This window comes from Pezoporus wallicus, unplaced genomic scaffold, assembly GCF_028554395.1.
Source record: "Pezoporus wallicus isolate ANWC-B61680 ecotype Strahan unplaced genomic scaffold, APGP_CSIRO_Pwel_v1 contig_6223, whole genome shotgun sequence".
Taxonomy (NCBI): Eukaryota; Metazoa; Chordata; class Aves; order Psittaciformes; family Psittacidae; genus Pezoporus; species Pezoporus wallicus.
The window spans coordinates 286,990-300,680 of record NW_026637979.1 but is presented as its reverse complement, the minus strand read 5'-3'; the positions used below and the strand labels follow the sequence as shown (position 1 = coordinate 300,680).

The window sequence follows — 13,691 nt, the reverse complement described above, 5'->3', positions numbered from 1 at the left end:
ATAAATCCCAACAGATACTAGGCCTGTATGTTCAAGGAAGACATCCTGCAGCTAGCATCCATTTTTCAGATTCTGTACTTCAGATATATGAAGACACACTTAAGCAATCACTGCACAGAGGCCTTAAGTTCAAAGGAAACAGGCTTTAAAATTAAAGGAAAAAGATTTTCCACACATACTACTAGCTTCATTCCATAATGATAAAATGTAAACATTCCTTGAATACTATGAATCGTTATGAAGTGCCAAAATTTTTCATTGGAAAGTCCACAATGTCTTCAACTGAAGATGTGCATAATATTTCTAAAAATTCAACAATGCTGATATGCTGCCAGCCTTAACCTAAAGTCTGATCGCAAAGTAAGCATTTTCCAATCTATACCACTTACTGGTAAATGCAGCCTGAGCAAAACGAACCAAACTACCGAACCACCAGCAACAATTTGTATGTTGTTCCTCCTGCCTTTTCCCCAGCAAATACAGGGATATTCATCAGGAATGTGGGAAGTCCTTCCAAAAGAAGGGATTTGGACCAAGACATTCCATTCTCCCAGGCAGGTGATCCAACTGCCTACTTAATAGGGCGTTATGGAGAAGACCCTAAACTCTCCTGCAAAACCCTACCTAATATATCTATCAGTTATTCATTTTGTCAGAAAGAGACAACCACCCTTTCCTTCCTCCACAATCCTGGAAGTAAAAACTAAAAATATTCCCCTGGGATATGGAATATGTAAGTACTTTCTCTAATGCAAAGAAGAAGAGCTGCAACTTAAAATGACTGAAGGTTATCTTTTCCCTGTGAAAATTAAGAACTGTAGCACATCCTCATTCGATAATCATCAGATTCTCAAGGATAGCTGCATAAGCTGGGTTTCTCACTTCAAATAGTCTGTGATCCTGCTGAAGATCTCAATTACAGCATTTACACAAAATTTTCTAAAATACCAAGATTGGCAAAAAAAAACAAAAACCCAAATCATAAATATGCTATCTCAGAAGGAGCTGCAAAATAAAATCTGAAAAAAAAAAAAAAAGAAAAAAATTTGCTGTGTACATTAGTAACAACAAGGACTTTGTTACCTAATGTTCATTATGTTATCGCTGACATCCCAGAAACAGATCAGCAGAGATGGAGAAATACACCTTACCCATAATCATCAATCAGGTGGGAACCAAGCACCACAACATCGAGCTCAAAGAACTGTGGTTCTGCCTTAATACCAAACATAATGGGAGCCAACTTGGAATAATCTGCACGGTTGCAAGTTGCAACACAAACGCGAAGTTTGTGGTTGTTTCCATTCTTCTCCATGACTTCTTTTTGTTTCTGCTTTGAAAGGTTCTTGAAGTACACTTCCTGAAATGACAGGGACAAAAAACCAACCAAACAAACAGAAAAGAAGGAATAATAATCTTTATAGTAAGTGAATGGTATACTTCATGAACAGCATACACAAGTGCAGACCAGTATAGCAGGCACACACTAACTCATCCACTGATAATAGGCAGCTGATACCTTGGAGTACCTACTATTAGATGATTTTAGAAAAGGACACATTTATTTATTATAGTTCAAACTCACTTAATTTGAACACCTCTCTTTCTAGAAATAATATATAAAAAAATTATACAAACCAAACTTAAGTATTGTGAAAGTTCAACTGCAATTTAATAGTAAAATGACTTTTCCCTGTCCAGATGGAAACTTCTGTATAAATGGGAAAATTCTTGATGTCTTAGTAAATGAAAGAAAAAAAACCGAAAAATCTAATATTCCAAAACCACAGAATGGGACAAACTGCTAAAGACACATCCACTGATGTGAACAGAAAGTTTCTTCCTGAGTGAGTTTACGTTAAACATGCTTTGGTGGGGTGAAGCGAGTGAACCATTGACTTATGAATCCTTCCATACTGTTTTGGAAGCCAAAGTATGTCAAGATATTTAGTAATACCATATCAGGTCACATTAAGGCAACAACTTTTGTAGACAAGTAGACAAATAAAGATTAATTATTAGCATCAGGCAATTTGGAGGCTACTAAATAAAACCAAAAAGTCTTCTGCAACTGAAAAGCCACACAAACTCAGCATTTTCCCAAGCAACATCAACAGCTACTGTAACAAGATATTTTCTCTAATCCAATTTTACAGCTTGCTTAGTATCTGATTAAATTACGTAATGATTTTAAATGCTCACCTATCCTCCATTTACCATTTTGCCTTGTTCTTATTGTATGGGTTAGTTGTTTGTTTTTTTTGTTTGTTTTCATTTAGTAATTGGAAAAAAACCACACAGAGTAAAAGAAAAGCCTATTTAAAAAGGATACAGTAATTAACTCCCAAAAGTAACATAACTTCCTTTCCCTGAAAAACAGAAACTACTGAGGTAGTAGCAGAGGCTGTCAGACCAGCTACTTGTCAGGTTTTTGTTGTTCTCCTTCTGAAAATAACTATTTTAAGTAAGCACAATCCTTTCAGTATGAAATGTAACTCTACATCAGATTTTTACTCCAGCTCAATGAACAAGGATTGCTTATCTCTGACTCAGAGCAGCATCACTCTCTGTGCTGGTTTAGACCACTACGGGAGCTCTTTCTGAGCAGCTGCTGTGCAGGTGTGACAATTCTGACATCCAGTTTCATGCTCTGTGTACATTTGTATTTTTTTCCATAATTATTTTTAAGAAAGGCTATTGTGACATCCCACTCTTAATAAAACTTATGAAATCCAGCAACTTTTCAAAGACTTCCCTATTTTTAACACACATTAGGTTTTATCACACAAAATGTTTTGGTAGAAAGTAATGCTAGGGTGGTCAGGAATCTATCCCAACTTATCAAAGGTTAGCTTCTGATTTTGCTCAGTTCATATGCCTGTGAAGCATCTCTACATCTACCTCCAAAATTGCCACTAGCAGCTGTAATTAAATGTGATCTGTGCGGCCAGGAAGATATGTGATCCAGCAGTTCAGTTCTGGTACATCTCTAGTTGTGGTGAACCATGATATTTTATAATTTTTTTAACCTACGATTTTAGGAGATGATATTTTTTCTGGATTTGGAATGAGGGTTCTAGAATTATAGACACTGTTTGAAGGAGGACAGAAAACTTGCACTTCTTAAAAACCTGCTTTGCATGAATTAAAAGATAACTGCTTTGTCAGAGAAGAAGTGATGGTTCTAACTCAGACAAGTAACTTGGAGTGAGCAGACTCTGCGTAAGTTCATTTTGCTACTTTCTTATCCTGTGCCCAACTGACAGTTGCCCACTAGTGTCGTATGTTTGATGACACACTGAGTTTGATTTACACAGCCTTCTCTCATCTGGGATCGTCCTGTTCCCAGGTCCACCTCTTCATCTTGCTGGGACTGGTACTCTTCAGCATAAAGGAGAAGTAAGACAGTTCTCCACAAAGGACTACTTGAGATAATTAATCTCTACTTGTTTTGGTCTACTGCTCTTCCATATTCCATCTTAAGGCTTTTAGACTACTAGAGTTTAAGGACTTTTTAAGCCTGGGGAATTCTGCATCAGATTTTACAGCAACCAAGTAGCTACTGTTTTTATTGGCAGTCTCAAATGCATGGAAGACTCCATCAGTGTTTCACCAACAAAGGATATTACCTGTATATTCCACACTGACATTTCCAAAGTGCTGATTTTCAAAACCAAAGAGCTCCTCTTTTACAGTCTGTACACTCTGCACATGCCTGTCTGTCTGTGGTGTCATTTGCGCTTATCATATGCTTTGGTGCGTGGTTTGCATGTAGATGATTCTGCCTAAAACTCTTCCCACATCTGTACTAGGGGGAACTAGTGCGGGTGTATGTATTCACGCCACGTTTGGAGCCGTTACTTCTGTTATCACCTTCGTACACACAGATCAGGGCCTGTTCTGGCAAGTGACCATAAACAAAACAAAGTCTTTCGGCACATGAGAGGCAAAAGGACTCTCACCATCACTCTGTGCACATGCTATCCAGTGCATGTATGATCCCATGGTGAGGCAAGAAACTCTTCCCATCATTTCCCCCCAGGAACATGATCAATCTTTTCACCACACATCATTCCTCATGTGGTACGGGAGATCAGCTCCTCTATATAAAGACATTTACTACCCAAGTGTAGGGTCTGCCCTTGTGAACCTCCTTTCTCATACAAATGCAACAGACCATTCCTGCTCCACGCCCACAATACATACTAGAGACACCTCTGCATGGAAAACACTCCTGCCACACAACATACCTCTGTGTGTTTCTACCCATTTGCAGGGTCATTTCCTCTACAAGCCTGTTAAATCACAGGATCACAGACTGGCTTGAGCTGGAAGGAACCTTAAAGCTCATGCAGTTCCAACCCCCTGCCAAGGGCAGGGGCACCTTCCACTAGACCAGGTTGCTCCAACCCTGTCCAACCTGGCTTTGAGCACTGCCAGGGATGGGGCAGCCACAGCTTCTCTGGGCAACCTGTGCCAGGGACTCACCACCCTCAAAGGGAAGGACTTCTGCCTAAGAGCTCATCTCTATCTCCCCTCTGTCAGGTTAAAGCCCTTCCTCTTGTCCTGTCCCTACAGACCCTTGTCAAAAGCCCCTCGAAAGGTTTCTTGTAGCCCTTTTAGGCACTGGCAGCTGCTCTAAGGTCTCCCCTTAAGGAGCCTTCTCTTCTCCAGGCTGAACCAGCCGAGCTCTCTCAGCCTGTCTCCAGAGCAGAGCTGCTCCAGCCCTCACAGCATTTCTGTGGCCTCCTCAGGTCTTGCTCCAACAGCTCCACGTCCCTCCTGTGTTGTTGCCCCAGAGCTGGATGCAGGACTGCAGGGGGGTTCTCCCCAGACTGCAGCAGAGGAGGAGAATCCCCTCCTTCGACCTGCTCCTTATGTTCTGGGGGTGCAGCCAAGCACACGCGAGAGGGGGTTCTGAGCTGAAGTGCACACTGCAGGTCATGGGGAACTTCTCCTCACCCAACACCCCCAAGTCCTTCTCCTCAGGGCTGCTCCATCCATTCCCTCCCCCAGCTTGCGTTTGTGCTTGGGACTGCTCTGACTCAGAGGCAGGACCTCGCACTTGCCCTTGTGGAACTTTATGGGGTTGGCATGCTCCCACCCCTCCCGCTCGCTCGTGTCCGTCCCCCCCCCGTCCGTCCCCCCCCCCGAGCCGAGCCGATTCCCCGCTGAGGCCCACCCCTCCGGCGCTCCCGGCGCATGCGCCCCATCTCACCGCCCCTCCCCCCCTTTCCGCTCGGTGACGCGGCCCCGGTGACGCGGCCCCAGCGACTCCGTAGCGCTGCTACTCCGCAGCCGGCAGTTACCCTCTGGCCGCCCGCACAGCCCGTCCGGCCCGGCGTGGCCTGGTCTTGTCTTGTCTTGTCTTGTCTTGTCTTGTCTTGTCTTGTCCTGTCCTGTCCTGTCCTGTCCTTCTGCGCTCCGCGGTCACCGAGCCCCTTGCCGAGTCCGCAGCGGCGGTGCTTGATACTGGCGCATCAAATGAGAGCTGGCGCGCAGGCCCCGTCCCGCCCTCGCCTCACTGAGGGCCGGGCCCTGCTGAGGAGCAGGCGAACCCCAGGTCCGCGCGTGGCCCAGAGGTTCAGAACGGGGAAACCTGTCTCAGCCTAGGGACAGGCTGCCGTTGCCGGTCTAAATATGGAACAATCATAATATCCCCCTGTACTGGGCTGCACCTCGATATCCCGTGTTCAGTTCTGATCCCGCACGGCAAGAGAGACACTGAGGTGCTGGAGCAGGTCCAGAGAAGGGCAACGAAGCTGGTGAAGGGCCTGGAGCACAAGTGTGATGAGGAACGGCTGAGGGAACTGGGGGTGTTTAGTCTGGAGAAGAGAAGGCTCAGGGGGCACTTTATTGCTCTGTACAACTGCCTGAAAGGAGGATGGAGACGGGAGGGAGCTGGTCTCTTCTCCCAAGGAACAGGGGATGGGAAGAGAGGAAAGTGTCTCAAGCTGCACCAGGGGAGGTTCAGACTAGATATTAGGAACAATTTCTTCCCCAGAAGGGTTATCAGGCATTGGAACAGGCTGCCCAGGGCAGTGGTGGGATCACCGCCCCTGGAAGTGTTCATAACTGTAGCTGGGTCCTTTGTGGAATGTTTAGTGGTGGCCTTGGCAGTGCTGGCATAACTGGATTTGGTGATCTTACAGGTCTTCCCAACCTAGCTGATTCTATGATTCAGTACCCAAGGCACGGTGTGTAACAGCAACAACCCATGTATTTTGCTATGGAAGCACCTAAATAAAGGCTGGTGCACACGATTACAGCAAAATTATAATTATTCACCCATTTCCACCTTCTGGTTGATCTCATTTTTGTGTGGCTGAAACCTGACAGTCCAGCGTGGTAGGGCCATCTGCCCTAACAATCATGTGCCACATTCAGATGTTTGGTACCTGACACAGCTTTTCAGTCCAAATCGTATCTTTATTCATCCATAAAATAATGGGGTGTCTCAAATTGCTTCTGCTTTCACCCTCTACTTTTCAGAAAACATTAACCTGAATAGTGACCCCTGTTCCTGACATATGTAGAAGAAAATAGATGTAAGGAATGTGCATGATGCCAGGAATGGGTCCCATCTCAGTACACATAAGGCACTGAATCATGGAAGGGTTACAAGGAGGCTCAGAAAGTGCAATGAAGTCTGAATAGGTAAGGATTTAAAATCTCTATTTTCACAATTTGTGTGGAAGTACAGGGGTGTGGAGTATGTGAGTGGTGGAAAAGTCTTGCAACCCTAGGGGTTGGACTAGATAATCTTCAAAGGTCCCTTCCAATCCAGATCATTCTGTGAACTGCGAATGGCTGCATTCCTGGCCTTTACTGGTGAGAAAAACTTGATGTTTCTAGCACTTACGAATATTTGTTTAGAAAGCCTTTGAGGAACAAATACCATTAAAAAAAATACATATATATATTAAACAGGAATTATGGCAATGTAATTTTAAAAGTAAATTAAAAAAAAAAAAAAACCAAAACCTTTAAGACCTGCGATTGGGAATTCAAAATTCTGAATTTACTGTTGCCCAAGTGAGACAGAAATAACATCTTATGGTGATGTTTGAAAAGTCCTTAGACAGCTGTGGTCCAGTGAGTCGGTCCTGAAATCCTCAAGGGTTTTGGGAACATAGCAGCACACCCACTTCTCTTATTACCAGGGATCTTCAGTTGAAATGCTCACCAGTGGTAATAATAGAAACTTTAAGGCACCTTAGGTTCGTGTTCCACTCATCGTTCCCTTCATCACTAGATTCTCTTTATGTATATTGCACGTTGCTTAAAAAAAACGTGCATGTTCTGGAGATGTCACTATTAAGTAAGTTTGCACTATCTCCTGTAAATGCTTTTGGTTTATGATAATCTCAGCAATTAATCTACAGCTGCTTTCACTGAAACAAAATGCTGAGGAAGACCCTGAATGAAGTTTGTGCATGAGTGTATGAAAGTGTGTACATACTCACAAATTCTGAATTATACTAGTACTTACATAGTTACAGCATTGAGAGTTAATTACTCTTACAAAACCATCAGTGCATTTTGTGATATGTTTTCTCCACAAATGTGGTGAGGCACTGACACAGGTTGCCCAGTGAAACTGTGGCTGCCCCATCCCTTGCAGTGTTCAAGGCCAGTTTGGACAGGGCTTGGAGCAACCTGATCTAGTGGAAGTCATCCCTGCCCGTGGCACAGGTTGGAACTCAATGAGCTTTAAGGTCACTTTCAACCCAAACCAGTCTGTGATCCTGTGATTCTATGATAATCTGCTTGCTCCAGGCAGCCTTGCACTTTGCTGCTCAAAATCTCTAATGACACTGTGAAGATTGGCCCTGTGAAGATCAGATTGTTAAGGGCTGGACTTGATGATCTTAAAGGTCAACCAAATTGACTTCTAACCCAGTTGATTCTATGATTGATTCTGAGATGACCTCTGGTGCTTGCCAAGCCTTGAGGCAGTACTGGGGCTTGTTAGAGAAGGGTCTCATTATTCACGTTAATCCATTAGTGACATGGTTTAGTGACATGGCTTAGTGGTGGACACGGCAGCCACGAGGTAGAGGTTGGACTTGACAATCTTAAACTCTTTTACAGCCTAGCTGATTCTATGATTGGCCTTCTCATCAAAAGCTATGCAGAAATGGTAACAGCCCTTCAGGGACTAAATGAACATTAGCACACTTCTTTTTAGAGAGGTCATGCTGCTTCAGATTTGAACAGAAGAACCAGGATCATCTGGTTTGGTTTGCTGCTGGCTCGAAGATCAGACTCTTTGGAAACCTATCCTGAAAAAGGTGAAAGGTGCTAAACTGTCTGACACGTTTGTCAGTGCATGACTAAATCCAGAAATGGATAGTGTAGACAGGGTCAGTAGCGCTGTGATCTTCTCTTCTGGGGCTAAGCACCATGTTACTTTTTCCCTCCTGAAAGCAAAGGGATATGTCTTTTTAAAATCAACATCTACAGGAGGCTGAGCTCTAATTACTTCTTTCCTTAACTTGTCATTTACATCTATTTTATTTATTAAAAAAAAATAAATAGCTGCTGAGTGTAAGAAAGTGAAAACTTAGGCTAAGATTTTCAAAATCCTAGAAGCAGATGTCCATGTCAACTCTGTACTGTCCAGCCTAAAACACTTGAAAGAAACTTGAATTTTAAAGGTAAGGGTCACAGTGCTTTCAGAAGAGCAGGTACTTCTGACACAGCCAAACTAACAACTTGGGGAGGTTGTGGCACAGCAATGCTGAGCTGCTGTGAATGCACTCCATTATGAAAATCCCTTGCAGGAAAAGACCAAGTAATGCATACTACATGATATACGATAATATAAACATGCACATAGTAAGGAAGACATAACAAGATATTACCTTCCTGCATTTTCCTGTTTGTTCTTCCTGGTTAAAGCTACTGGGTGAGCTGTGCAGTTAATAGTAACTGTAAGCAACCACAGCAGTGTGTTAGTAAGGCTAGTATCACATCATGGGCTTGTAGCCTTTATCTGATGTCTCAGAGGAAGGGAAGAGATCAAAGATAAGACAATGACATACATGCTAAGCAAGGGGAGATTTCGGTTTTTTTTCTCTCCTCAGCACAACATAGATCTCTCACATCTTTAGAGCTGCCAATATTCTGTAACATGAAAAGCCTCTTTCTTACTGGAAAAATTGTATATGCTGCTGTCTGGTGTATTACAATGTAATTTGTCTATATCCTATAAAACTTGAATCAAGTTATAGGCAGTTACAGGATGCAATAGAGGCACTGGATGAAAAGCAGCCTCCATTCTAGGGGCTTCCTTGGTTGAAGGTAGGGGGTGTGATTTAAGTGTGCATCTGAAACCCATGCAAAGCACTGGAAAGAGTGTTAGCTACCTCAATAGATTCATTCAATCTGTTTAACAACTTAAGCCTTTATCTTATTTTCATCTGAAACCAAAACTTACCCACTCCATCTTTCTAAAAATAAAATAGTGGAACTGATCTGCTTTTGCTGTCCTCGTGATTCTCTCTACTGTGTGATCTGTTTAATCCTTCAGAAGGGTCTGCTTTCTTTACTTGGATTAAAAGCTCTTAAGCACATGGTTTGTCTGTTACTTCTGAACTCCTTGTTCAGTCCTGCTGAAATAAATATGATTGCTAGTGCTGATGGCTCACATCAGATATCCATGGGGAATAATACCCAAGCTGGCTTCAAATCAGTTGGTCTTGGACAATGATGGCAGTGTAGGCTGGGGAGATTCTTGTGGTGGATTTTTTCCTCTTGCTGTGCTGGTACCTGTGCTGTGCCCCTAAACCCCTTGATCAGCAGACAAGTTGTTCCATGGTTACTTGAAACAACTTGAGGTATGTTCAGACAGGCATGAATAGAGCTGCTGTATGTACTCAGAGTATTTGGACAAATGCCACCAAGGAATCAGTTTAATTGGAAGCTGTCATTGCTAGGTAAGACAATAGGTCAGTTTCCCAAAGATAAGAGTTCAGATTCCGCTTCAGCCACAGGTGGGAGAATTATTTGTTATGCAAACCTAGTAAGGAAACCATGCAGAAGAAGCAGCCAACTTACCTGCTTGCAAATATTCTCATACATGAAAGACCAGAAAGCAAGTTCTGCTAAGCTTTCTCAGTTCTGCTCACTCTGGGCTTTTATCACAGTCACAAGTTGTGTATATTTCTTTAAAGAGGCAGGTTTGCAACGCTGAGCTTAATTCTCTATCCAGCTTTCAGTGGAAGCTAAACAACTAAGTTGTTTCTGCTTTGCTCTATCATGTTATTACAGTTTTAAGGATGGAAGGTACCAAAATTACCACCTTCCAGGAGTGCTGTGCTTCTAACCTTGTGTGCTTCTCTGCCCCGTGCAGTCCTCCACCTTCATTCCAACACTCCTTCCAATGAGTGCAAAGAGACTGAGGGTAGATTGTATTATCTGTCCAGAGATGCCCTGCTGCCTCTGTGTGCAGAGCCTTGCAAGCTCTTCATAAAGGTGCAAGAACTGTCCTTTGAGCAGGAAGTGCAACAGGCCAGAAGCTGGGAGAAAAGGAGGAGAGGAACCAGAAATTATCATCTAACGATAAGACTGCCTATTTTTTCCACTTAAAATTGACATACAGTGTTGAAAAGGAAGCTAAATGGGTGGCAGTAAGAAGGAATACTGCACCAGACTTTTGCCTCTTACCAAATACCTCCTGTGTTGCAAACAGATCTAGAAGTTCCTATTCACACTTCTTGTCCAACTTGTATCTCTTTTTAAATCTTTCCTACCCCTTCTGAGGCTCTGTGGCATCCTGCTTGCATGTGGCTATGTTTTCAATGTGACTGTCAGCTGATAAATACTTCAAATATTACGTCTTCACTGGTAATCCCTAATTTTAAGGGGTAGTAATGCTACTACATAATTACAAAAAAAAAGCCAACAAACCCAGCCAGCCCTGTGAAGCAGAGCTCTAATGACAGGACTAAAGAATGGCAATAGTAAACCTGTATTTCCACCTTTTTTCCATATAATATATTTTGTGTGTAGTCTGTGGATTTTTACTTTGGATGTTATATGCACAAAGACAAAAAAAAAAGTGATAGAAGAAGAAAACGTGATTCTAAAGATGGTTACAGCACAAAGCATATGATCAGTTTACAGTTTCAAAGACAGATGAGGAAATTTTGAGTGACAGAATATAAAATAGGCAAGGAAGTGTAGCTGTAGCACAGGTGTTCAATAAAACAAAAGGTGAATCTTGTGACACACTAGGTATCGTTACCTGAGTTATTCAAATGTCTTCTTTACTCATGTGACTTTCAGAGTACTCATAAATCCTGAACTATTACATGGCTCTTACAATTTCCTGGAATAACTTCAGATTTTTTATCTCAAAAGCCAGTCAAGAGCACAGTGTTTTCTGTATCAAGCATTACACAAAAGTGCATCTTTGCTTTTAAGTCTGGGTCAGCAATAAAACGTCCTCATTTTTTATTTAGGGGTATCCATAGCCCTTATTTTCATTACCAGCAACTTTTTTTGGTTTTGTTTTGTTTTGTTTTTTTTGTTTTGGTGTTTGTTTTTTTTTTCCCAAACAAGAAACAGAAGTGAAGGAAAAGTAAAAACAACCATGCAACTTTAATTGGGTACTGTCTCTAAAGAGCACACAGAAAGCCTTTGACCACAAACCTTCTGTAAATGGACAGGAAGCCAGGACCTTGTGAATGAAGAGCAAAGCTCTGGAGTGTAGGATGACACTTAGGAAGGAAAAAAAACCCAAACCAAGCATGTTAAATGGCCATTTACTTCTTCCTTCTTTTTGATACTTACCTAGAAAAAAAACACTCATGAAAACTGTCAGAGTCAGCTGTTATTATGACTTAACTTTCAGTGGTCTAATTTTCTCAGCTGGATTTGCTACCATAATCCTTTATTAAAGCTTTTATTTTAATGAAAGTGCAGAATTACATAGAAACAAAAGCAACTGCTAAAATATTCCGTGATTTTGCAGGAAGGGCAACTCTCCCTACAAATGTTCTAACTTTGGCACTCATGTGGGCTATGCTGTGTCCTTCTGGAGAGACCATGCACAACTAAAAGAGCAGCAGTCTCTTATCCCAAGGCCACCTGTATGCCAGGGTGTAGGAGGTCACTAAGAATCATGTAGTTACAGATCACTTTCTGACTGACATGGCTGTTGAGGCAGTATTTCAGAATCACAGATCACTTTGCGTTGGAAAGGACCTTTAAGCTCACCCAGTTCCAACCCCCTGCCAAGGGCAGGGGCACCTTCCACTAGACCAGGTTGCTCCAAGACCCATCCAACCTGGCTTTGAACACTGCCAAGGATGGGGAAGCCACAGCTTCTCTGGGCAACCTGTGCCAGGGACTCACCACCCTAACAGGGAAGGACATCTGCCTAAGAGCTGATCTCAGTCTCCCCTCTGTCAGGTTAAAGCCATTCCCCTTGTCCTGTCCCTACAGACCCTTGTCCAAAGCCCCTTGAAAGGTTTCTTGTAGACCCTTTAGGCACTGGCAGCTGCTCTAAGGTCTCCCCTTAAGGAGCCTTCTCTTCTCCAGGCTGAACCATCCCAGCTCTCTCAGCCTGTCTCCAGAGCAGAGCTGCTCCAGCCCTCACGGCATCTCCGTGGCCTCCTCTGGACTCCAACAGCTCCACGTCCCTCTTGTGTTGCTGCCCCAGACCTGGATGCAGGACTGCAGGGGGGGGTGTCTCCTCAGGGCGCAGCAGAGGAGGAGGATCACCTCCCTTGACGTGCTGCTCATGCTCTGGGGGTGCAGCCCAGCACAGACACGGAGTGGGTGGTGGTCGTGGTGGTGGTTCTATTCTCAAGCACACATTAACAGACCCTGAGAAGACCACCCTCCAGTTAGCAGCCCAATAGGTCCAAACCCAGTCTCTCATTTCCCAAATACAGTCAAGGAAGCCACAGTGTGAAGGAATAGAGTGCTATGGAACACTCGTTCTCCGTAGCTCGCTATGGACTGAATAACAAGGACCCAGAGGGAATGGCCAGCCCCCAAACTCCGTTCTCTAGGGAGCTTCCCGATGTCCGGCACATCTTCCAGCACGGCTGCAGTCCCGTGTCCCGGGTGACAAACGGGGGCACGGAGGATCCCGCATCCCCGGCGTGGCGGCACGCCCGTTTGTGGACCCGTTCCGACCCCCGTGACCGGTTACTTACGTGCGGGCCGCGAGAGAGCGGCTCCCTGCGTGGTGGCGCGTTGGTTCCCATGGTGAGCGGCGGGACCGCGGCACCGGCCCCCTTTCCGGCGGCTCCTCCGTGGCCAGGCAGCAGCGGCACCGTAAGCGGGACAGGGGGACACGGCGGCAGCGCCTGCCCCGCCCCGCGCCGCGCGCACCACCCCGCTGCCCGCGCATGGTAGGGGAGCGGAAAGTGGGCGGTTCGAGCCTCGGCTGAGCCGGGTGAGACCGAGCGGGCCCAAGTGGGGACCTACAGGTAAGACCGCGATTACGAAGGCCGTGACGGTGTCATAGAACCATCGAATCACAGAATCATCCGGTTTGGAAAAGACCTTTAATATCAAGACCAACCCTTCCCCAGCACTCCCAAGTCCACCACTGAACTGTGTCACTGAGGACACATCTACACAGTTTGTGAACACTTCCAGGGGTGGTGATTCCACCTTTGCCGTGGGCAGCCTGTTCCAATGCCTGGCCACCCTTTCGGCAATAAATAGTC

General features: G+C 44.4%; 1 protein-coding gene across 2 annotated transcripts in view; it reads right to left on the bottom strand.

Annotated features, from left to right (window-relative positions):
* The window catches only part of GNE (glucosamine (UDP-N-acetyl)-2-epimerase/N-acetylmannosamine kinase), a 28,877-nt gene extending 15,626 nt beyond the window's left edge, over window positions 1–13,251 (bottom strand). The window contains exons 1-2 of one of the 2 annotated variants that reach the window (XM_057408583.1): window positions 13,173–13,251; window positions 1,152–1,360 (exon numbers count right to left, since the gene is read on the bottom strand). In XM_057408583.1, the coding sequence (XP_057264566.1) occupies window positions 1,152–1,360; window positions 13,173–13,223 (260 nt within the window). In that variant the 5' untranslated portion in view covers window positions 13,224–13,251. Of the gene's footprint in view, window positions 1–1,151; window positions 1,361–2,202; window positions 2,235–13,172 lie in introns of those variants that run through there. The other variant, XM_057408584.1, reaches the window with a different exon arrangement.
* Window positions 13,252–13,691: the final 440 nt, after the last annotated feature.